This window comes from Accipiter gentilis, chromosome 27, assembly GCF_929443795.1.
Source record: "Accipiter gentilis chromosome 27, bAccGen1.1, whole genome shotgun sequence".
NCBI classification, from domain to species: domain Eukaryota; kingdom Metazoa; phylum Chordata; class Aves; order Accipitriformes; family Accipitridae; genus Astur; species Astur gentilis.
This window is the reverse complement of record NC_064906.1, coordinates 2,235,665-2,261,582: the sequence shown is the minus strand read 5'-3', so window position 1 is coordinate 2,261,582 and position 25,918 is coordinate 2,235,665. Positions and strand designations below refer to the sequence as shown.

The 25,918-nt window shown below is 41.7% G+C and overlaps 1 protein-coding gene and 1 long non-coding RNA gene across 3 annotated transcripts in view; one reads left to right on the top strand and one right to left on the bottom strand.

Moving 5' to 3' along the window:
• Nucleotides 1-650: 650 nt before the first annotated feature.
• On the top strand, nt 651-24,878 carry LOC126051246 (uncharacterized). Its single transcript, XR_007509756.1, has 3 exons — nt 651-1,008; nt 20,353-20,504; nt 24,763-24,878. It is a non-coding gene; the product is annotated as an uncharacterized LOC126051246 (long non-coding RNA).
• RAB31 (RAB31, member RAS oncogene family) overlaps nt 17,131-25,918 on the bottom strand; it is a 69,764-nt gene continuing 60,976 nt past the window's right edge. Inside the window, exons 7-8 of one of the 2 annotated variants that reach the window (XR_007509749.1) lie at nt 23,441-24,182; nt 17,131-21,408 (exon numbers count right to left, since the gene is read on the bottom strand). Coding sequence is in view for 1 of the 2 variants with exons in the window: in XM_049830265.1 (XP_049686222.1) it covers nt 21,311-21,408 (98 nt within the window). In the remaining variant the exon portion in view is untranslated. The remainder of the gene's footprint in view (nt 21,409-23,440; nt 24,183-25,918) is intronic. The other variant, XM_049830265.1, reaches the window with a different exon arrangement.

The following is a 25,918-nucleotide window of genomic DNA, read 5'->3' as shown; positions in this document are numbered from 1 at the left end:
CGCGGCGGGCGGGCGGGCACTGGCTCCGCGCGGCTGCGGGCGCTGCCGGCGGGTGGGGGGGGGCGCGGGCCAAGGGCGGGCGCTGCCGCCTAGCCGCCGCGCGCGCACTGCCGCCCCGAAGCCCGCTCGCCGCCCTCCCCGCCCGACTGGCTGGGCGGCCGCCCGGCAACGCCACCCCTCCGCGGGCACGAGGGCGGCGGAGGCGGTGGGGACCCCTGCGCGCATGCGCCCGCGCGCGGCTCCCGTCCCCTCCCGCGCCGGCGGCAGGAGCGAGACACACACACACCCCCACCCCCGCCGCGGCCCGGCCCGGCCTTCACGACCACCCCCCCCCCCCGCTGGAGCCGCCAGGGCGCAGGAGCGGGACGGGGAGAAGCGGCGCCCCAGCCGCGCACGCAGGTGGGGCAGGGGCGGCGGGAGCAACACGCGTGGGCCGCGAGCCGCCGGAAGAGGCAAGGCGCAGCCGGCCGGCGGAACTACCGCTCCCGCCGCGCCGCGCGGCAGGGTGGGGGGGCTGGCGCGGGGCGTGCCGGGAGCTGTAGTCTCGTCCGGAGGCTGCGGCGGGCGCTCTTGGCGGCACTCCCTCCCCACCCCACCCCCCCTGCCTGGCGCTCACGGGGCTGTGAGGAAGCGCCGGCCTGGCGACCCGCGGGGCCCGCCCTGCCCTCGGAGCTGGAGGACGAGGGCGAGCCTGGGCGGTGAGAGGGAGAGGGGCGAGCTGGGCCAATAGTCTCATGGCCGCCTGCGGCTCTGGCCCGGGCCCGGGCCGCTGACGGGAGAGGCTTGAGGGGTGGGAGGCAGCTGCCGACCGCTGGCGGGTACCCGCCTCGGGTAGGGCCTAAAGGCAGCTCCCGGGCAGCCGAGTGAGGGGCCCGGCTCTCCAAGAGGCCTGGAGAACGGCCAAAAACTTTCCTCGAGTGGGAGAACTGCCGTCGGGTGAAGGCTCCGGGGTGTTGCCAAGGGGTCGGTGTTGGGAGAGATTGAGCTCCTGCAAAAGCTGAATGAGAGGTAGGAGCCGTTATTTATTAGTAGGCAGGAACACGGCGTATTTGCCACCCTTCTTGCTTGCATTTTTTGTCAGACACGGTGTTTTCACTGCAGGCCTTTTCGTTGATAGCATACTTCAAGCAGATGGTGCATCTTGGGATATTTGAATACACCGGTAACAAACAAACAAGAAGAAACAGATAGCCAAATCCATCTGAACCTTGATGATTCCTGTGTCCTAAATCTACTGCTGAAGCGTCTGGCTGCAAGATACGTAAATTCGTATTTGTGAGGGGCTGGAGTACAGGTGATGGAAATGAAGTCAGAAAGATTGAACACATTTACTTTTCCCTCTCTTGCGAACTGGTGTAGGTATGCTGAGAACACGTATAGGGCCATAATAACCCATTTGAAAAATATGTCCTGATAATAAATACATTGAAATTACTAAAATGCTTTACCTTCAAAAGCAGCTCCTCATCATAGTAAGACTTGTGGATCACATAATTTTTTGGTGAATGCCTTGGCCTGAGCCACAAAGGAAGGGTTTTGAGGCCATTCGGTAGGGGAGGAATAATTTAGGTTCAGGCTCTGCCTTGGCTCCAGCAGAGCCCTCGCCTTCCATTTCAGCTACCAGCCTCTCCTCCAGGCCTGCCACCTTCACACCTGCCTACTTTAGCACTTTCCTCCATGCCTCCCTTGCTGACAGCAAACACCCATGTGACTTTTAATACCATCACTGACTAAAGAGGAAATAAGGGAGGAGTACTCTAGAGAAGTACTTCAGAGCAGTGTTACCTGATTGGAATTGGCTTCAATAGGTGGAGTTACGTGGCATATATGTGCAAATGTCATTAGAGGTCTGCAACTACTCTGGCTGCAGTTTTCTGGCTACAGACTTATTTTATGAAGCACATGAAACAGCATCTTCATTTACATCCTTTATTTTTGTTATATACATCAGTTATTGCCTGGTGGTCTGCTGGGCTTTGTTAGCAAAACCAACATTTCCAGTCTGTTTATGCATTCTTACCCTTGGGATCTGGAAGATAAACTGGAAGACAGAGGAGTTTTTTCTGTCCTGGTATGTTTTTTTCTTCTTCTGTTAACATGGACACTTACTCTATTACCTCCACTCTTTGTTTCTGTTCACAAATCCACCAAAGATTAAGCCATAGTGTATACTTCTCAGAAACAGTGATTCAGCTCCAGAATTACCTGGTGATTGTGTACCAGAAGAACTGGGTCTTGGCTTGCAAAGAATCAAGACGGGGGAACTGCTGCCAAATAGTAAATGCCACAAAAGGTTCTGTCTTTTCCCTTTTTAATGGCATTAAAAAAAAACAGTCAAGAGTACAGATTTAAAAAAAGCTTCCTCTATGCAGATTTAGAAGACAGAAATACCTCTGTTTTCTAATTCTTTTACACATCCCCTCTGTAAGAAAATTTGAGGAGAACCAGAAGTTAAGATCTTTCCTTAATATGACAACAGGTCTTACAGGTTTTTCTGTGCATGGTGTTCAGTGCAAACACCTTCTTAGGCATGGTTGCATGATAGATACAACTGACATCAGGGGATGTGCAGGTGCTGAGGGACGATGGAGTTAATCCTTATCACCAGCATATGGAGAGGCAGGGAATGAAGGACAGGGCACAGCTTCAAGCCCTGGTTCACAGAGGGAGCATCACGGAGGCTGGAGGGGACCCCAGGAGGGCCACTGTTCAATTTCCAACTCAAAGCAGGGCCAAAGCTGAATTCAGGCCAGGTCACTCAGGGCTTTGTCCTGTGGGGTCATTAAAACCTCCGAGGACAGAGATTTCACAGCCTCCCCGGGCAGTGCGGCTCAGTGCTTGCCTGTCCAGCTTCAGCCTGCACATTTTGTGTTATAGTAATGGCAGAGTTGGTACATAAACACTGAGTGGGTGGCTTAATGGTAATTATGTATGAGCATGTTTTTTTAGTGTAGTCTTTGTTATTGTTTGAACACACTGCAAACCTTAATAATGCATTAATCTGTTTTGTTGTGTTTAGTGTCATTTCTGATCTAATGCTTTTATTTCATCCAGACTGATGTAATTTTTCATACTAAACAACACCTGTGCTGTTGATCAGCAGTATCTGGCAGCCTTCTCCAAGATCTGATTAATTTCATTTTAAGAACTCATAGCACAGCTCAAGAATGACATCTTGGATCTATTGCGGTTAATAGAACTTCTCTCACTGATTTCAGTTAGAGCATGATGTCATTCCAGCAGCTTCTTTAGTATCTTCATCACTGCTTGCAAAAGGATAACTAACATTTGCTTAATCTGAGGTCAACATTTGTCCTGTGTGTTTGTAGATCTTAATGTTTGTCATGCTCTGAATTCAGTATTGTTGTAATAAAATCTCAGTTTGGAGGCGATTTGACATTTTTCAAAACTATTTGCTATTAAATATTAAACAAGCTCTCTCTGTACCTGAGAAGTAGCAGAGTAGGTTCAGTTTCATAATACTGTTTTCCACGGTTTATTATGAAGATAGTTTATTCAGTCCCTCCAATTCTGAACTTGAAAATGTCTTGCAATAAAACAATATCATGACCTTCTTTGCAATTTTTTGGTATTATTAAGACTGTCAGAAAAAGCGACCAAGTGCTGCGTTACTTGTTGTGTTAATGGGAAAATTCCAGATCTCGCTCAGTGAAGTGTCTCATGCATCCTGCACCGCAAGGTCAGTGAATGTTGCAAAATGCAAAGGTATAAAGGTAAGACTATGTTTTAATTTCTCTTTGAGGAAATGCCTGGCCTTTTGGTGCTGCTGTTCATCTTCTGAAATACAAAATTGTTCATACAGCAGGATCTAGTCATCATTTACTTGACTGCTAATGAGTTCCATATACAATTTTAGGCCCACTTGTTATATTGTAAATCAAAGGTAAAACTGCAGTCCACACTATCATTAAAGACTTATGGCATTATTGAAATGTTGCCACAGATTGGAAAGGTAGATCTTAGTTGAATGTCTTCAAGCTTGTTCAATTACAGTGTATTTCTTTACCTAGTGACATTGTTATAAAAACATACGATGCGTGTTGAATATTCAAGTAGAGAGGAGCCAATACACAAAATGGCATTCTCATAAGTAGCTATAGCATAAAATCTGATGTATTTTTCATATTTTGGACGTATTCTGTTCTGCTGAACACAAAAATGCCCTAGACCATTAACTTATGCAGGAACAAGACAAAAATGGTGTTTTGTCTTTGTAGTTTAAAGTAGCATTTAAAGAACTGAATGATCCCTGACCCAATTTCAAATGTGCGGAAAGACATTAGTCCTTTGATAAAAGACAAAGTTACTAAGGAAATGGATTTTTTAATACTGTTTTCAAGAATTGGTTCTTAAGAGTTCGTATACATTCATGAGGGATGTAATGAGACAATTCAATATACAAAATATGGATGTGTGTGTGTGTGTTGGTTGTTGTTTGCTGGTATTGCATTTCTAAAAATGCACAAACTCTTTGCTAAAATGTAGCAAAAAATCAGATATGTGTCATAAGTATACAAATGTAACTATGTAGTTGAAACTCACCTCCAGAAAAGAAAAACTGTCTTAGATAGCAGTCTTAACCTGAGAAGTAACTCTGCAGAAACAGCGTGATGGTGCCCTGTGGTCATCTCCTTTCCAATTTGACATTCTTGCAAACAACATCATGGTCTTTCTCAATCTCAGTTTGGAGAACTCATCTGGCAATGGGGCTTCAGATTTCCACTTTCATTTGCTCCATTAATACACATAGCAGCTCTGCAATGCTAATTCTGCCCTCAGCATCTCTCGAGTGGTCCCAGGAAGCCCTCAAATTATATTTTCAAATTATGCCCAGGTTGAGTTCTATTGGGTCACAAGGTAAATAGGAGCAAATAATGTCATATTGATGTGTGAAAGACAAGTGCTGTACTGAAACCATTCATGACATGTGAAGTGCTTTCCCTCTACTAAGCACTGGTATGACCTGCACTGAAGTGCTGTGGCTGGTTTTGGGCACTATCCTTCAGGAAAGGTGTGGGATCATTGAAGGGAGTCCAGAAGAGAGGACTTGTAATGACTAAGATCCAGAAAACAGACAGATTGAAACATGAGAACAGATTGAAATACCGAGGTTGTTTAGCCGAAGGAAGACAAGATTGACTCACGTGTTCAGCAATAGTCTTCAAATACATTAAAAGCTATTGCAAAGAGAAAGAAAATAGTCTGCTCTCATTTACTTTGAATAGGACAGGAAGGAACAGGTGTAGATCGGTGCAAGAACTGATTTAGAGCAGATATGAAGAACTTCTTAAGAGTAAGGATAATTAATGAAAAGGATTGCCTGGCAGCGCAATCCATGGAGTCCCAGTCACTGACCTTTAAGAACAGGTTAGACAGCTGCTGGGAGACATAAATTTAGCTGATCCTGCCTTGAGATATGACCTCTGAAGTCCTTTCCAGCCCTATGAGTCTATCACTGTGTAAATTCCAGCGTGCCCAAAGATTAAACTGATCATCTGCAGTGGAAATGTCCGTTCCCCAAGGTCTGAGCTACAGTCCATTAAAATCGGGGAATTTTTCCAGTGACTTTAATAAGCATTGGATCAGGCCCTAATTGAGTGTGTAATTTGGAGCTGCGTATGGAATTCGGTCCACAATTCTGTTAATGGTATTTGCAAATGAGAAGAATCCAACTCCTTTTCCCAGGGTACATTAGTTTGCAATGGTTACAAGAGAAAATAAACACGCTGAACAAGCAGTGCTAGATTTTTCTTACAAAATTGAGCAGAACTGACTGAAGACAGACACAAGGATAAGGTATCTGGGGAAAAATTAGCAACTTCTCTCAAGGAAGAACATTTGAGAGAGCTATTTTTTACATCAATTAAGCAGGGCAAGACAGCAAGAGACAGCAAAAACTATGTTAACATCACTTCAAAAATAAACAGGTATCATGAATGTGAGAATGAAATGTTTATCTCTGCTGAAAGATCAAATTAGCTGAGAGCCTGAAAATGGGCAGAGCAAAAGAGGGGGAGATGTGGAGAAATTCAGACTGTCAGTGGATACAATCAGTTTCATAGTGACTGATGAGGAATTATCCATCCCCCCCCATAGTCTGTTACCAAATAGCATAAAGGTTTTCCTCCACTCTGAACGATCAATTAAATCACAAGCACTTATGCCAGCTAAAGCTCTGCCTCTGCAATTGCACATATTTATGCAATCCAGAGGAATACTAATATGGATAAAGTTCAGAGTTTGCAGATTTGCAAAATCACAGCTCCTGTAGGCATCTGCAGCCACTCTGCTTTCATGGGTTGTGTGCATCTCCTGGAAATTCTTTCTCTGTTACCCTTGCCTTGTGGCAGGAAACAGGCAAGTGCTCAAAATGCTCCTCTAACAGATGCAGGAAGCTAAGGTTACTAATATGGGGCTAATACACACATGAAAGGTCTTTGCTCTTGATTAATTCATTATGTCTAGGAGGAAGGACACAGGTTTCTAGAATCACCTCCCCACTCCAGTTTGTTTGTTGCAGACGTGTTCTGTGTCTTCACGCAAGCTTGAACACTACCTGAGAGATCAGTTTCATTATTTATTTACTTTGCATTCGGGGAAGAAAAAAAGAAAAAAAGTCTGCATATTATTATTGATGGAATCTTTGACTGCCAAACACTGAATTATTTATAGCTTAATTGTACAAATGATACCCGTGAGGACCTGTTGGATTGCAACGAGCAATTGATACACTGTGCAAGAACAGGGATGTGTCTTTCAGACCTTGTTCTGGTACTTTGGTGGGTCACCTTAAAACAGGTATGGACACTTTGCAGAGGCAACACTGGAATACCTGACAGCATTTTTGAAGTTGCAAGGGTTAAAAAGGCCTGCAGAAAGCCCCATGTAGCAAAAGATGCTCTGACCTGTGTTAACCCACGGGGAACCTTTCTGCTCCCAACCCATGTGTGGCTATCGGCCAGCAATCTGTCACGCTGTGCGCAATTCCCTATGAGCCCCTTCCCTGTGGGCAGCCGAGTCCCTCCTGCCCTTCAGCAGGCCCGGCCGATGCTAATGGCACTGCAGCCCTGTGCAGGGCTCTCCACCTACAACTGTCAATATTTGCTGTTTTCCTCCCCCAACACCAAGCACTAACAGGGAAGGTTGGGAGAGTGCACCCACTCACCCATTACTTTGGTCCTGTGCCTACATACCTGTTGTGGAGAAATACGTAACTCGATGTTTCACTGTTAAATTCATGAAGTGAAACGCTTGAAATATTTTGTGAGCATGCCTTTTAATACAGACTTTAATTGTGCAATCATTATTTTAATTCCACAAGTTTCCTGGCTTCAATTCTGCTTTTCAGAGAGAAACACACTATAGCACATTGAGACCCTTCTGCTCCCATTCCATCACCCCAAAACTACTTCTGTCCTATTTTGCTGGGGGTTTTTTCCCTTCCTTCTCTCCTAATCCACATTGCTCCTGCCCCTCTCTTCCTACTGGCTAGCAGACAGACAGGGCAGCAAGCTTCCCCTCCTTTCACCTTCAAATGAGGCAGATGTTTTTTCTCCCCATTTGTCCCTAGTATGAGATAAAGCAATTTAATTGAAATTAATAGCAATTTAATAGAAATAGAAATAACAGAAAAACAGAGTCAGCCACTGCAAACCTGGAACGTGATTTTGTCCTGTGCCTGGCCATTTCTTGCATTTTTTCCTTCCCTGAGTAAGACAAATAATAGAAATGAGGAAAATGGGAATATATAGTGGATCACAGAGTAGTTTCTATTCATTTCACCTCCCTCTCTGGGCCAGCACCAGAGGCTTCAGAGAGTCCCACCATAGACAGATAGGGGATAGTATCTCTTCCATATTGAGACTTAGCCTATTTTTAAACACTGGCTTAAGATCTGAAGCACAGTGTTAAATACCCTTACATTGTTTTGTTCTCTTCCTTCTTTCCTTTCCAGCGATCTTGGTGTCATTTGCAAAATTATCAGCAAAGACTTTATGTTTTCTTCCAGATCACTAATAAAGACATTGAACTGCGTTGGCTCCTTTGAAGCTGTTAAATAACCCATTAGAAGAGAGTAGAAACATGCTGAGGTAGCTGCTAATTGGTTTGCAGAGCATTTGATACAGGTAAATTGATTTTGTATAGTACTGGGATTTTTTTACCAGATTGTCATGCAGGGCTACATCAAATTACTTAAAGCAATCCATGTGTATTAAGTCAATACAACTACCTTAAGCAACTGCCTTTTAGTCTTGTCTTGTTGCTTGAATGCACCTATTTTCCATTACAAATATATTGATTAACATTACATAAGCGACTACCTATGAATGAATTTGTATTTGTTTCCCATATCCGTCATTATTAGTATTTTGCCCAGGGTCTGTGTAATGCTGGTAATTATCTGAACCCATCACATTTATTCTTTACAGTGTGCCACATTCACTTTTTACCAGGCATCCGAAATTTCCCCTGTGCACCAGTACTTGTTCAGAATGAATATGAATGGCTCCAAGAGTACCTCCACCAATTTTTGTCATATTCTTGCGAGCATTCAACCCTGAAGATTTAAATGTGTTTTGCTTTAACTGATGAACATTCTCTCACACATACAGTGAAAGGGAAAGAATTTCATATCACTTCATTACTATAACAGAAAAAAATTCAGCTTTTCAAAGTAGCTTAGTAAAAACTGTGCTTTCTTGTCCAGAAACTAGTCCCCAGGTTAATTCTGTTTCACTCACATAATCTCAAAAAAGAGATCGTTGCATTTTGCTCTTTTTAGCTATTCAGAGATGAGATGGGTTAACCCTGGCTGAACACCTGGTGCCCACCAAAGCCGTTCTGTCAGTCCCCCATCCTCAGCTGGACAGGGTAGGGAAAAAAATATAACAAAAAGCTTGCGCGTCGAGATAAGGACAGGAGAGATCATTCACTAATTACCATCACAGGCAAAACAGACTCAATTTGGGCAAATTAACTCAATTTATTACAAATCAACCAGAGCAAGGTAATGAGAAATAAAACGAAATCTCAGAACACCTTCCCACCACCCCTTCCTTCTTCCCGGGCACAACTTCACTCCTGGATTTCTCCACCAAGCCCCCCCAGCGGCACAGGGGGACAGGGATGGGGTTTATGGTCATCACACGTTATTTTCTGCCGCTTCACCTCCTCAGGACGAGGGCTGATCACACTCTTCCCCTGCTCCAGCGTGGGGTCCCACGCACGGGAGACAGTCCTCCACGAACTCCTCCAACGTGGGCCATTCCCACGGGCTGCAGTTCTTCACGAACTGCTCCAACACAGGTCCTTTCCACGGTGTGCAGTCCTTCAGGAGCACACTGCTCCAGCGTGGGTCCCCCACGGGGTCACAAGTCCTGCCAGAAAACCTGCTCTGTGGGCTCCTCTCTCCACAGATCCGCAGGTCCTGCCAGGAGCCTGCTCCAGCGCGGGGTTCCCACGGGGTCACAGCCTCCTTCAGGAACCCACCTGCTCCGGCGTGGGGTCCTCCACGGGCTACAGGTGGAGATCTGCTCCACCGTGGACCTCCCTGGACTGCAGGGGGACAGCCTGCCTCACCAGGGTCTTCACCACGGGCTGCAGGGGAATCTTCGCTCCGGCGCCTGGAGCATCTCCTCCCCCTCCCTCTTCACTGACCTTGGTGTCCGCAGGCTTGTTTCTCTTACGTGTTCTCACTCCTCTCTCCGGCGGCTGTTTCTCCCTGTCCCAACTTTTTTTTCCTTCTTAAAAATTTTATCACAGAGGCATTACCACTATCACTGGCTCGGCCTTGGCCGGCGGCGGGTCCGTCTTAGAGCCGGCTGGTATGGGCTCGCTCTCTCTCGAACACAGGGGAAGCTTCCAGCAGCTTCTTACAGAAGCCACCCCTGTAACCCTCCCCGCTAGCAAAACCTTGCCACACAAAACCAATACAAGAGACAATACAATTGTGACAGAAACAGCTGAGCTCGATTTTGGCTTATGTATCAGTAACACAACTTTTAACCAAGTGAAAATATTGGATGTTCAATCTTAGGGATGGCTAAGCCAGAAAGATCACTCTTTAGACAATATTCACATTCTAAGTCGAGTTTCCAAGTCTGGCATGTAAACTTCAGCAAATCTTAGGAGGCTTGATCTGGATAGCTTTGATGGACAGCAAAGCAAGGAACCGCATCATTACATTTTTACTAAGTCACATTTTAAATCTGAGAATTGGGCTCTTCCTTAAAAACTGTCATGCGTTTGGAAAAGCTTGTGTTTTCCAGTGACATCACGCATAATATTTCTTCACAATATTTTTCCTTTATATTTATTGAAAAATGAAATGAGGTTTTAAATCTTATGTTTGTCTCTTAAAGGGTGAACTGGATAGAGGTTTCTGAATGACGTATTTGGGCCACTGACTGCTTTCTAGCAAATTTTGGTAATGACTCCTTATAAAAGACTAGACAGGATGGAAGGGCTTCTGGCCACATTATGACTGACCCAACTTCTAATTGTTTCAGCTGGGCTAACATAGATGGATTAATTCTTAAACACAAGTACAAGTAATTTGCTTGATGGAGTGACCATAGCAACATCTATCAATTACTGGACTCCTTTTCTAGAAACTAGAACAATAGAGTTTACCCAAGATGAGCTTAAACAGATTTCTGCACATTTTTGGTTTTCACTGTCTTCATTGCCTTTGTGTGTGTTGGGTAGCTAATAGAACTCAACATTATTTTCCTTCATTGTGTCATCAGCAGATACCAGATGACATCATAAGGAAATGAAATATTTGCCGTTGCCTCACAGGAAAACTTAGAAATGCACAAAACCACCAATGAAGCCTACTTTTGTATAAGGCAATACAGAGGCCAGTTCTGATGAAAGTGAGGGAGTTGCCCTGGAGGCCTGACAGTATGGTAATTCAATGTATGCCGAGGCAACCTCAAGCCTCAAGGCCTCAAAGCCCTGACCCAAAATTGCTTTTATTCAATGGCGTCATAGAAGGATGGCAGCTGAAGAGAGGATGGATACCTAAACTGGAGGCATTTACCCTGGTGGGAGAAGGGAGGCAATTTATACTCTGTCAATAATCAGTCAAAATCTCACTCTCCATAGACCAGCTCCGAGTACGAAAGATGTAGGTAGATGACAACTGTGACATTATAGTAATGGTTCTGTTTAAAATTGCACATGATTGTGAAATTTGACAGAGAATCTTTGTATCACCTCATCACACACTTTCTATGACGTGGTTGTGTATGAAGTCAGGTAGGCCACCAAGCTTGAAACATGGCTTGCTTACATTTCCAGCATGACCTGAAGGTACCAAAAGAAAATCACAACTTCCTGAACTCACATTTCTTGCCTGTGGCTGACTGGTTTAAAATACACATTGGAATTATCTCACATCCAGGATTTAGCTATGCCTTCAAGCTCCCGCTAAGGGGAAGGAAAACTACCAATGCTGGTTGACAATGGCAGGGAACACAAGAACTTTCCTCAAACGCCTCAGGAAATGGGGACATCTCATGGGAATTTGGGCACCATTTCACCAAAAAAGGGAGCTTTCTTCAAAAGCAGACCTGTCAGAAGGCAGCCTCAGTAACAGCAGGCTCTCCTGCATGACCAGAGTCATGGGCTGACCCACCTTGCCAAATAGCTCAGTAACCACTTTCCCAGAGCTTTGAAACCCATAGCTCCCAGACATCCTCACCTCGCTGTCACTGGTATGATGCCAAACAGACTTCTCAGGCTCTCCTTCTCATCTGGTAGCTGCTTCAGGCCCTGTCATTTTTTAAACTGTGTCTGTCACACAAGGAAGGGTGCAATTTTCTGCCGTGGTATGCATCTTTTACTGGTGTGTGATTCACAGCAAGATGAGGCGTGGTGTCTGAAAGACATGCCCGCTAACAGCGATGACTTGATGACTCAGGTCTTGTGGATTTTCTAAGGCATTGATTTCCTCCCAGGGAAAAATAAAATAAAAATCCCTCCATTTTTATCTTTCGATGATGGATGTTGTCTTATTGTAAAGCCTTTCTACTCCCAGCAGCAAGTACTTAAGTACATACTGCATGCTGCGGTTAAATCAGTCAATGCAAATCTACTTGGATACATTTATCACAACCTTATTCTTTCTTCCTTTGTCTTCTCTGGAACAATTTGCACTTTTCATGCAGAACTACCCATCATTCCAAGACATCATTCAGCCAGAATCTAGCTTCATGAAAAGCGAATCATGCAGGCAGGGTGGCTGCGTAAGTGCACTGGAATGTATTAGCCAAAGCCCTTTGTTCAGGGCTCCAACTCAGTAACTGATGTGTCATGTATTATGTGAATGGGTATCGTCTTTTATTCAGTGGACTTTGTACTATGTAAATTCAGGCATACTCACAGGTAAAGATATGGTATCATTTTTTTTACAGGTGGAGTCTAGGCACCTGATGCAGTCTTAATCTTCTATTTGTTTATGCTCATTTTTTAGCTGGGATTCTCAAGTAACAATGGTGTTAAGGTGGCTGTGCCATGAAATGCATGTATATGCACTCTTGGCCCATTTATAATGTGATATCCTTTTTATCCTAAACCCAAATTTTCTATTTCAGACGTGGCTTTTGTTCCTTCTCTATCACCTCGATGGGGTTGTGACCCACCACGAAGAGTATCTTCCAGAGTAGGACATCATCATCTTGTTTGTCCCTTCTTTTCAGTTCTGTCCTGGTTTTGACTGGGATAGAGTTAATTTGCTTCTTAGTAGCTGGTATAGTGTTATGTTTTGGATTCAGTATGAGAAGAATGTTGATAACACACTGATGTTTTAGTTGTTGCTAAGTCGCTTTTATCCCAAGTTAAGGATTTTCCCGTTTCCCATGCTCTGCCAGTGAGGAGGTACACAAGAAACTGGGAGGGAGCATGGCCAGGACAGCTGACCTGAACTACCCAAAGGGATATTCCATACCATAGAACATCATGCACAGTACATAACCTGGGTGGGGTTGGCTGGGAGGGGCGGCTCACTGCTCGGGCATCGGTCAGCGGGTGGTGAGCAATTGTCTTGTGCATCACTTGTCTCTTGTTGGTTTGTGGGTTTTTTAATATTCTTTTCCATTACTAGTAGTCGCAGTATATTTTATTATTATTATTATTGTTAGTGTTACTGTTTATTTTACTTTAGTTATTAAATCATTCTTATCTCAACCCATGAATTTTACTTTTTTTCCAACTCTCCTTCCCATCCCACTGCTGTGGGTGGGGAGGAGCAAGTGGCTATGTGGTGCCTAGTTGCTGGCAGGGCTTAAAGCATGACAAGTTCTAAACTTACAAAAAAAAAACAAAGTTTCCTTTTCTGGTATCTCTGTCACGAGGGAAACAAGCTTATCTGTTGAGAGCCCTTTCCTAGATCATTATGAGTTCATATTTCCAGCATATCTCAAAAGCCTCCTTTGTATTCAAAACTGCCAAGAAACAGAGTCACCTCCATAAGAAACATCAGCTGCTAATATGGCTTCTGTCCCTCCTTACGGATGGAGGCTATGGGGAGAACCATTGTGGTGTCAAAGGCTGTGCCGTGGGAGGAGAGCTGGTCCGGTGCCAGCAGGCAGTTCAGGTTGCCACCTTGAAAGCAAATTTTCCCTGAGATCCAGGAATGACCTACAGAGTGTGGTAGAACTCAGAGGACAAACGGTATCTCTAAAGGGAATGGTGCCAGGAAAGCTATTTAATTCTCACTTGGGTTCCTGACGGTCTCAAGAAATAGCACAGAAAATTTAAGTCTTTATTTTGAACGTCCTTCTTTCTGAGGGCTCTTATTAGATTCCTACTACACATTTTATGTTTTTTTGGTAAATATCTACAGTGCAAAATTGTCCCACGTGATGAGTGATGAACACAGACAGGAACTTGGATACTTGATAGTGATTCTAGGTTTGCTGATGACTTCTGTTTTTGCAGAGCTAGAATATTGGAAAGAGATTTTGAAATGCACTGTGTCAGCCAGGTTGCTCTTTCTTGCTGAACCTCTGTGAAAACTCCTGACATATATTTGTCAGCAAAGCAGCCAGATCCTTTGAAGATGGCAAGAAGCAGGGATTTCTTTTTATAAGGTGCTTAACCTACATTTCAACCCTATTAAACAAGTGAAGAGAAACTGTTACTATCCTCTTATTCATTTTTTTATTTATTTGAAGTCAATAACAGCAACGCTATCGCTTAGCCCCCAAGTCATGTTATATTGACAAAGAGGAAGGAACGTGATGTTCATTTTCCTCAAGGGAATCTCCTAGATGTGGAAGCTGACTTCCTTATTGATTGGTACTTCTCAATATGTAATCAGAACCGTAGGGATTGTCTCTCTCTTAGTCCGTAACAGATCATTTCCCTAGAGTACCCTACTTGCTGTAGGGGAACAGCTATTTAGTTGTTAGGTATTTATCTTCTAATTTAAATATGTATTTTACTGTCATGGAGGGAGCAGGAATGGCACTGACTAGGTAAAATAAATTTGAATTAAATGGACTTCGGGGAAAATGCATTTTTGTTTTCTAGAATTCCCAGAGTGTGGCAATCAGAAAGGTTGAGTGTTTCATCATAAATAAGGTCTGTCTCAAAGAACTTCTGAGAGATGATGGCAAAGATGAAGCTCGGGTTCTCAGGGAGGTTTTGAGAAAACAAGGTGAGTACTTTTCAAAGAAAGCTTTTTTTTTTTTTTTTTAGTACTTCAGGGAGTCTGAGGGATAAAAATGATTTCTGGCTGGAGTAATTTAAAAGCCAGAAAAAAGAAATCCTTCCCAAGCTGATAAATGTTTAATACCTAACCAGCAGCCTCAAAATTCTCTTCCACCCTAGCGCTACACTTTTCTGCACTGAGTAATGACAACTTATTAAAAACTTGTTAATTGGTGTGACACTAAATGCAAGTTAGTACAGGTCTCTTATACTTCAAGTTCTGCCAGTGTACTGTCTTCAAGTTTTCATAACTGTGTTACAAAACAATTTCAGTAACACTTCTACACCATATCTATTGAAAACACAGTGATTGTGAATGCTAGTAGCACAAGCCTGTCCTCGCGTTCCCACAAAATACACAGCAGTGACAAGTGATAATGTAAACTAACCTACATCAAGACCCACTTGGTAGTATTAGAAATACACGCATTTTTCCAATAAGGACTTTTCTTAATTGAAAGAGAAGAAACCCAACTGAAATAGATTTTTCAGACATCAAAAAGGCTGCATTATGCTACATTATGCTATTATTCCTTCTCATCTAACCTGCTAAATGCGGTCAACCATTGATTTTACAGTTTTGAGTGAAGACTTTTACTTTTGGACAGTGAGAAAGCATTTATATCAAGCAATGAATTTACCCCTGGTCCAGTTATTAAAAAATAGATGTAATCAAAAGTGGACCTTATTAATGGTCAAGAACCCCATTACACATGAATGCATCCTATCGTTGACACAGAGTCCTTAGGGAGTAACCTGCGCCAATTAACGGAGACATTTGTACAAATAATTTTAGCCAGTCTATCCTCCCATGAGAGTTTTAATGCTTTTAAGGAAATTACTCTGTAGTCTTGTGTAAAACAACATCAAGGGGTAAAAAAAAACCCCACAACAAACCAAAAACCTACAGCTTGTTCTCCTGTCAGGGAAGGGAGGCATTTCACAAACCTGGTAGTAGCCTAAACACAGATTAGGTGAGGGGGTGGAGGTACGGAGTGGATACACGGACTATTTCATCAGCCTTGCTGTCCTGATTTCAGAACAGCACTCAGGAGATCACAGCAGGGTGTCCTATGATGCTCTTTGCAGAAAGACTGAAGCCACAGTTGTGAAGATTTTGAAGGCCGAAATGTCAAATACTTTTCCTTAAGTACCCTGAGATACAACCATCAGTCTTTTAAAGAAAAGCAGAGGAGGTTTATTTTCCAGGCAGTTGTACTACTCTCCTCTCATTGCTAAATTCTACTCTAAACTAACCTCAGGCACTACAGGAGCATGCTTTCAAGCCATGTGAAACACCCCACTGACAACACAAAGACTGATCCATCAAGGGGCACAACTCTTTCCAGACTGAAAGGACAAACAGCGTTCACTTCTGATTTTCCAACACACTGATAATAGTGAAGAGGGGCTTACTTAGGCTTTCCTTGAATTAAATACATCACCTTTTCCAGTTTACGGTTAGGCACCTGGGTTCATTTTTGTTTATGCATAGCTGGAGATAAGATACATGATTTTTTTAAATGTGATTATAAAAGCTTTAAAGCAGCGAACAGATCCTGCCAGGTATCTTCAAGCAGTAACTAAACTCAGAACCTGTGTAACCCCCTTTGAAATACTGGTTTCTCCTTACATAAAGAGATGGTGTTCTGTGCTGTTATTTGAGTTACTGTGCTTCCTGTGTACTGGTGTGTGTTGAATTTATCATAGTAGTCAGAAAAGCCTTACTCCAAAAACCTGTTTTTCCTTAAAACCCCATTTATCCTTAAGAACCCAACCCTTTATTCATAGTCCTCATAGTTGTGATAACAACTTTGAAAATACGAGCCAGCCAGTGCAAAAAACTTCTGGTGAGTTTAAAGACCTCTTGAAACAGCAGCACCAAGAGGTATGAAATACTGCATGCTTCTTAATGAAATGTTAATTCTTAACTCCTAAAGACAAGTTTGAGGGACATAAAATAGGAAAAAAAAATTAAACGTACCGCCGAAACAAAAACATACAAAAGAGAAAGTGTCTTATGAGCCTAGTCATGGTTGCTATTCAAAGCAAGTGGTTAACTGCAAGCTCACTTTTTACTGACAGCTACTATTCTGAATTTCCAAGCTGGTAACTGGCCACTCAGGTACCTCTCTTCTAATGGATAAATCAAGTAACTTAGCAAAGGGATTTTCAGATCATCTTTTTCTGATTTTTGAAAGTTCACCTGCACTGCAGGATCCCTCAGGAACGCATTTAGTTTCTGCTAAAAGGCCAGCCACACGTTTCATGCAGCATTTAAATCCCAGGTAAGCAATCCACAGACTGCAGACAGCCCTTTTTCAAGAGCAACCAAAGTGAAAAATGGGACCTATTTTGTTCTGCTTTATTGAAACCAGAGACATCCCCAAATCAGAGTTATTTAAAACATTTATTAGCGTTAATCATTGTAGGTTAAATAAGACACAAAACCTACATTTTAGGGAAAAAATATTATTAGGTATGATACAATTAATATGTAGAACAGAAGGTAAAGTATTAACAGATTGCAGCATTCCATACATGAAGTGAGTGGGTCCAGCCCAGTCAAAGCCCTTATATAAACAAAACAGAGGAAGAGTACTTAGCAGGTGGTTTTAAATTGACAATTTATCACTGACTCTGGTTTAAATAATTAAGGGTAGGATAGTAAAACGTATATCATTGTACTGAAAAGGTCTGATTGTAGTCAGAGTGCTCACATGTCTAGTCTTTCTAGTCACGCGTATTACCACGTGCCATGAAGGATTAGGGAAGAGAAGGGATGACAGGTGACTTTTCTAGGTGTTGATATATACCCATGTTACACTGCAGCACTTTAGGTAAACCTGCTGTACCACGAACAAAAATGATCAACTTTTTTTTGTTTTGTTTTGTTTTTTTTTTCCTTTGGAGTGTCAGTTTATTACTTCTGAGGATAATAATTCTTGGATAATAGTGGCCTTTTTTAGATTTCTCAGTCTGCAAGACAAACTTTTTCTACAATATGCCATTTTCATGCATAAGAATGGCAAGTCAACAATTGTACCTATGCATGTCTCCATCTTCTTGCTACCTTTGATCTGTAACTTTAAGTTCATAAAGTTGAAATGATCATTAACAAAAAAATAGACGTACAGAATACAACGTGCAGTATACGAGAACCAGACATAGTGAAAAAACACTACATGTCAGCATAACAATATAAAACTGTACTTATATATACACACATATGCAGAGCATATATGAAAACTAGTTCCTTCATAACCTTGTTTTTAAACTAGTTCATGACAAGCCATAAAAGCAAGTCACCCACAACTGGACAGTCACAGTCTTGAGTCACGGTGTAAACAAGCTCCACCAAACATCCTTGGCAGTGCAGCCTGTGCCTCAGTCCTGCTGCCAGCTCTCTTGAGAAAACAAATCTTGGACAAATTCAGCACCAGCTGGCCAACCTAGAACTGCAGCATTATTATTATTAATCATTACTATTATTATTAGAGTAAATCAGCTACAGTCAGGTGCTCCTGTACAGTAATTTAGCTCTTCACAAGCCATTAACTGTAAGAGGAATTCCGATTGCTGCTGAAACTTTTGACTCCACATTTGGGGTTTTTTTGTATGTCATTCTTATGGCTGTTTGTGAAGGGTGGTGTACTTTCCAAGCAACACAGGCAACAAAAGGAAGCGGAAATCATGAATTTTACATTTGAAATCACAATTTTTGCCCTATTTAAGAGGCATGCTCAAGCTGCACTTCAGCTTTGACAAAGAGCAGAGAGGCAGCCCCATCATCAAAGGAGAGCCTTGTCTTCAAAAATGTGAGCTGCTCTGCACAGCACAGTGGCCTGTTATTTTTTTCACCTGTGACTTCAGAGATCCATCCCTACTGAAACTCACTGTAACCCAAAGCTCAAGAACTTATACAATCAGAATCCCTATTAATTTAAATATTTTTCTTGACTAAAAGCAGAATAAGGTAATTTAGATTTGGCCCACCAAATGCAAAAAAATCTTTGAGCCTACTTAGCCAGCATTTGAATTTTAAAATCTGCCAGAGATCCACTGTAACAACTTCCAATTTTAAACTATTTTAACATATAACTCATAAACCTGTTCTGATTCACATACAGCTCAACGGCAGCTGTGAGAGCTGGCTGTTCAGGACAATATCCCAAACAGATCAGCATCAATTGCCAGTTCTAGCATAAATTAGAGTGTACAAGGTATTTGTAGAATTGTCTTACAAAGCTTTCAGGCATCTCACGTAGGGTTTAAAGAGTTTTGAGATGTCACATTAAAAAACAACCAACCATGCTGCAAAAATTTATGAAAGCTTAAAAATCAGTTATGCATAACTATTATAGGTTGAACTAAAATTTATGACATTTTTAAAAACGTGGGTTTGACCTCACCTTGTTTTCTTGGTAATAGGTCTAGCCTTTTACTGGGTTTTATTTAGGAAGAACCACATCTCTTGCAGCATTGGGTCAGAGATCCCATGAATTGTATGAATCTGTGATGTTGATAAGTTTGATATTTCTTTAGTGCTGAAGGCCAGGTTAACTTCTCCCTCCCCAGCCAGGTGAAAGAGACAGGCACCACTGGCAGACTTGCTTGTACTAGGATGCGATGAAATGTTCCTTAAAGGAGCCTGTCCCACTCCCCAACTACCAGCAATGACGATTGCTGAATTTTGCTGGACCATCTGTAAAATAGTTGCTGCAATGAAGCAGCAGCACAGATCATATCTCAGCACAGGCGACAACTGAAAGTTTACCCAAAATATTCTTTCTCATGGTAGCTATCTGAGTCTGTGTATTATCCCGGGGGTATTTTAAGTATGAGTACTTTCAAAGGAGTCCAAAATATCTGAGAAATGGATTATATGTGAAAAAAACGATGCAGTTTAGATTCTTAGATAAAATCCAGTGGGACATTTCCCACCTAAAACTACTTCAAGCCCTCTGAAGACAAAGAAATGTTCCCATTGATTTCATCTGGCTCTGTTCCAAGCCCTAATAATTACTGTCATTTTATTAAAGCAATCTCACAACCAGGCAATAAGGTCTGCTTTTTATGTATAAACATGGAAACCCAGCTCTAGCCTGCCTGTTCATGATTTATTATGGAAAGTTGTTCTTCCGTTTTGTTTGCTTTTCATAAGTCCCCCAACAAAGGTGCAGTGAGGTTAACTTTCCTCCTAAGAGAGCAAATTAATGTTGTGGAACGCAGGCTGGGCTTTGGTTTTGAAGCCTGCATTTCTTACCCTAGTTCCGATTTCCAGTGAAACTGATGAAGATGATAAATTTGGATTCTATCATCTCAGTCACGCACATTCATAAAAGATGGAAATGAAGAACGCATACAGTTTTACATTATTTCTAGTTCATAACCACCTATTAGGATTCTTTTTTCCTACACTGTACTTTCAAGTGCATCAAGCTTCAAAGGTATCATGCAGTGGGTCTTCCATACTGCATCCCCACACAAGTGAGGAGACTACTCCACAAATTCATGGAATTACATTTGTAAAGAAACATTCTGGTTTGTTTTATTAGATTCCAGCCTTTAACCCCAAACTGTATTGTGCTCTCTTAAACTGTTTTTGTACAGAAGTATCATTTGTCCAACTTGAAGACTTCTTGGAGTGCAGCAGTGGGACCATAAGGAGTGGGGCACTGTGACACCCTCTTTTAGAAACGAAGGAAGCGGCATCTTTGAGCAGAGACAACTTTGGTCTGGGGCAGAGAGTTGGAGGAAACCTGGTAAGTAGTGGAGATTAAGCTGGCATTTATATTCTTTTTACAATTTTAGTAATTAATGAAGCCTATGCCCTGCTGGAAAGGCAATCAATTCAGGCAAAGCACAGCAGCTGCATCTTTGCTTCTTTCTGGAGCAAACTGCACGGGGTCCAGCAGTCTCCTTCATGACAACTCCTCCTTTCACATACACAGCACCTCCTGACACAGATTTTGAATTCTGACCTGTATAAATTGCACTCGCTCATCCTTTGGATCCATTTTTTTCTGGTTATCAAATTGAGTCCACTTCTTGATGTTTACTGAAAGTACGAGATGAAGCTATAGATTTAGAAAAATACCAAAGCAGAGTCCAGCTAGAAAGATGGCAGAGAAACTGTAAGCAAAAATTCAGGCTTTATGGTTTTTTTTCACCCTATTATTACAGAAAGAACTCTAAAAAACATGCCAAGTCCACTTTGCAATGTAAGAGAAGTTTTTGCAGCAAATCTATATTTTATATATAAAAGGATCTTTTTATTAAAAAAAAAAAAAAACAAACCAAAAAAACAGTCATTGGTTTAAACAGAGAATCAGAGTATTTCGTCATTGTAATTATGACAGGATATTAGAGAGGATTTTCCAACTAGGTTTTACAAAATCCCTTTGAAGTAAAGCTTTCTGCTTCTGGTCCTTGCATTATTGCTCATGGGAATTATTGAAATTACTGCTTTCAAGATAAGGAGTGATGTCGCTGAGATCATGAAGTCCTTTCCCAGTGAAAAAAGCAAATGGTGCTGTTTTTCAAGTAAATCTAAAAAGACCAAGTTGGGTCAGCAGCATCGCCTACCCATTTGTGAAGTCTGCTTTCCAAGTTTGATTGCTCCATTGTTACTGTTTTCATGAGGATCTAAGGGTGGAATTTGCCGACCTGAAACACATAAGGAGACAGTGAATTCAATTTTCATAATGTAGTAAACAACACATGCAGGTAACAGAATGATTTAGCTTGCATAAGAATTACATCTGTGAAAATTCACCAGAAAACAACTGTTTCCTGTGTACCTTGAATCTTTTCCCTTGCATCCTGCTTATGAAAGAAGATTTTCACATTTTAAAAAATTTATGAAATATGGCTATTGAGAATGCATGAAGTACACTGAAATTATGTTATCCATGTATTAAAAAAAGTTATCTTACTGAGCACCTTACAACTACGAGAAAATACCTGGCTTTCTCCTAATTCCACTTAAATGTGAATGGTGCTAGTTTAACAATATCTTGCCTGTCCTAAATCTGCATGGCATTTAGTCCTTGTACACTCGAGTTTTACAAAGCACTGTAACTAAACACATGCTGCCTATACTTGAAAAACAAATCTGTTCTTTTCATTGAATCCCTCCCTTCTTTGAGGGGTACCCGTGTCTTTCCAGTTGACAGCTCTGATTGCTTAACACCACCCCCCCACCCCCAAACTCTCCTGACCTTTTAATCATCTTATGGGGCGATTACTTTAAGTGCTGAAAGAATTTCAGCCATCACAGGAGAGCTAGAGATCTCTCCCAGGGGCAGAAGGCACTACTCCAACTCCCTCCCCTGTGTGCACTTTCAGTACTGCTGCATCTTTTGTCTAACTGGCTTCCTGCTCATGGACTACATACAATGTGCTTAATAATTAGAATTATAAATGGAAAAACAAGGTCTTCCCAGGTCCCATCTATCATCTGTCTCTGGTGTGGGCCTGGCTTTTCCTTTAAAACCACCGCACGATCCCTCCATCAGTATCTCAGAGAGGTCACAGTCATGGTTAACATACTTTCTCATTACCTTGTGGATTGCCTGGAAATTTTTTCTGAAGTTGAATCTACTTTCTATGAATTGCTCCTGGTTTTACTATTACCCATGTTAAATAACAGAGTTAAAATATTTAACGTTTGTTTGTTTTATGCCACTTTCAGAGAGCATAAAGTTCCTGTGAACAGCTCATCATAATCCAGGTGGATTTTACAGTTTAGATTTCCCCACCCTTTGCTGCATTTATTCACAGCTCTCTCTTGCCAAATGTTCTACGAATTATGTACCTATGTTGAAGACCAAGTCCTACAAATTTCTTGGGGGAATGGTTGTGGCAGGGCGAGTTAAAAGCATTTAGGTAAAACCCAATCACAATGAAATCAAACAGCAAAATATAATCTGTAAAACTTGTCCCTAAATTACCTTTGGACAAGCCCATCAAAATCTCACCTCTCTTAGTCAGTTCTGAACAGGTATGTTATACAACAAAAGTGTTACTTGTGAAGCAGATAATCTTGGGTGTTTGTACAACTGGCTAAGAGGGGGGAAATTCCTCACATTACTGAGCTAAAGATACTGTAATTGGTCCAGAGTGAGAAATGGGTATCTTGAAGGCTGAAGCATGTGTAAGCACTGACATTACAATGCTGCACTCAATTCAGGTCACTAAAATATTAACTTCACACTCTGCTTACATTCTGTTTGGACTTCATGTTTGTAAGTGCCCTTCCAAAGTAAAATGAAAAGCAGAATGGGTGGTTATAGAGACAGCTGTTACTTGTATTAGTTCCATTGGCTTTGTCTGGAGACAAAGAGAATCCACTGATTCTTAAAACTCTAGAGAATATTAAGAATGTAGTATCTGTGAGAGGCTTTCCAAGAAGGTAACACTGTCGTTGTAGAGACCTGCAGAGAACTTCTGCATTAGGTACTTACTATTTCCAAAGTGCTTTCAACTCAGTGCCAGCTAAAACAAAGCCCTGTCAACCTGACTCAGAGCACGATGTAGCTGAAACAGTTGGAATCTACAGACACAGTTTCCATAGGATACCATTAGGCAAATACTCTCTAAATGTTTGGTTCTTCTAACAGCAAGTTTGGAAGAGAGCTTTAACATGCAAACTACCTTAACTTTGATTTTAAAAGTCCGCATTAAGCAATGATGTTACCTCTATTTGTTTTTTTCATCAGCGTTTCATATTTCTTATGAGCTTCAAGTCTTTTCTACAGTACTCTTGATGTATATGCAAAGAAGCAGGCAAACTTATCTTCAGAGCAAAAACATTGCAGGCTTCAAGGTCAGCGAGCACTTTGTCCAGTTCAGACCAGGACACAATATATGTTGTTAAGAATCACATTGATTTATTTCATTTCTCAAGATGATAAAAACCACACAGATAATGACAAATAATAAAGAGAAAAAGTCTCTAGACATAATATCTGCTGATTAGTTATTCTGGCCTTTAAACTTAAGTAGTGTTTGTCATTTACTAGCCATGTTTCTGCTGTTTGGATACCACCCACCACTTCCCCCCTCCCCCTCCAAATTCAATGCAAGGAAATAAACCTTTGAACAGTCAAGTTTGAGAATATCTTCTTTTAGTAGGTGAGTTTTCTCTCACTTATTATTTCTCTTATTACCAGATTTATTAAACCATCAAGTTAAATCAGTTTTAGTAACAAGACTTATCCCTGCTGAAGCAGCTTTTACCACCTGATATGCAGCTGACAGGAGTAACTCTCTTGGAGCATAAAACTTGGTCACCAACACCTGAGAACAAGCTCCACAGCAAATAATACAGTGATTTGTTACCAACAGTCAGGGGAATTGAATAAAAATAATCAGTCAGAAAGCTTCTTGACCAATGTTCTCTCCCTGGGCCTCCTTGACAGCTAGTCTCACAGTAGAAGCTGTAACAGAGAAGGGTTTAAGTAGCAGCAGAACACTAAGGATGAGCAGTGAAATGCTAAGCCTGCATCTACACTTCCTGCTTCTAAACCAGCTCAATCACTATTCCTACCTAAAAACACTGTGATCATCTCATCTTGTCATTCAGCTCGTGATAAACATGGCATCATATTGCTGACACCAACTAAAATATAGCTGGCACTGAGTCAGGATCAACAGAGGTCATAAACTGAATTAATTTTAGAAAGTATCTACTCATTTAAAACGTATATCTCTCTGGCATACATAATCTCTGTTCCAAAGCAATAAAAAAATCCCCCTGTATTAGATAACCTACAACATTGTTTATGCTATTTCCTTCATGCAGTTGACGCCAGAAAGGAGCAGTAGTGCTCTGACATCCAGCCCTGCAATTCTGCCACTGAAGTAGTAACAAAGATTAAGACAATTCCTCTTCAAACCAAAGACAGCTCTGTTAAGACAGAGTCAGCTCCAATGGTCCATGAGAGATTGAAATCTTCTGTTGCTTAACTTAAAGATGACAAACTAGACCATAAATAGAGTCTTTTCTCCATTTTGCAGAGCAAGACACAACTAGCCAGCTTCCAAAGACCACCACCAACACATCTTAGGATTCCAACTGAAACGGTCAATCGCACAGAGAAAAACAGATGCACATACATTTATCTAAGAACTCTGCAGCTGAACTGGTGAAATGAAGAACTTGGGGATATATTATTACTGAGACAGTATAAAAGTTCCATATGGTTCCCATTGCTGATATTTCTATGGAGTGAGGTCTACTGACTGCAATTTAAAAATTAGATTTTTCACTTGTATTAATTAAATATCTGATTATATATTTTGGTTTCATTTCACTAATGTTTAGACCATGTTTCACAGATTTTGTACACCAAAACTGTTTGTAAACATGCATCTCTATAGATTCTTCCAGAAGTCTTGCTGTCCTCCATGATCTCATTCCAGCAAACACACCACAGTGTGTAAAAATAATAAGTGTCACAAGAGACTGCTCAAATGTAAGGTTACAGAAATTGTCATGGTTCTGAAGTGAACCATCCAGGTTAACAGGTGGGAAGCACTAAATCAATTGCATCTCCTCCTTTCTAGCACATTTGAGTTGGGCTGAGGCAGTCCAGGATGAAGGTCAGAGTCTTCTCCAAGGCCTGCTAGAGTTCCAACTCCTGCTATTGAATCTGAGACTTGTTAATGTAAAGAGATTAATTGGCACCCTGGGAATTGTGGTTCTGAGAGTGCCAGAGGCGAAGAGATTGGGAAATGGGAGGGTGGGATGAGGTAAACAAAATGGGAAGGGAGAAAAATGAAGACTGGAGCAGGGAAGCAAGAGAGACAGCAGGGACTGGGTGACAGCTCTGCAAGCAGAACTTGAAGGCAGGCAGATGGAGATTGCTCTGCTGCAGCTAGAAGCAGGACACATCATCACAGTAATAAAATCTGCTTTGTTCCTTTTTGAACACAATGCTCCAGTTATAAGCTGTGACATCCATTAGCTCAGAAAAATCAGGCTTGGAGTTGGGATTTTTAATTTTGTTTGCTTTTTTAACATTAAACTAGTTTCATTATTGACCTGTACAAGACTGCGTGAAAAGCTGGAAACAGCCTTAAAGTTGAGTGTAACAGAAAAACCCAACTGGTTACCATGCTGATAAAGGGACAAACACAACACTGGATTGAACAGATACTCATTCAGTGTGTA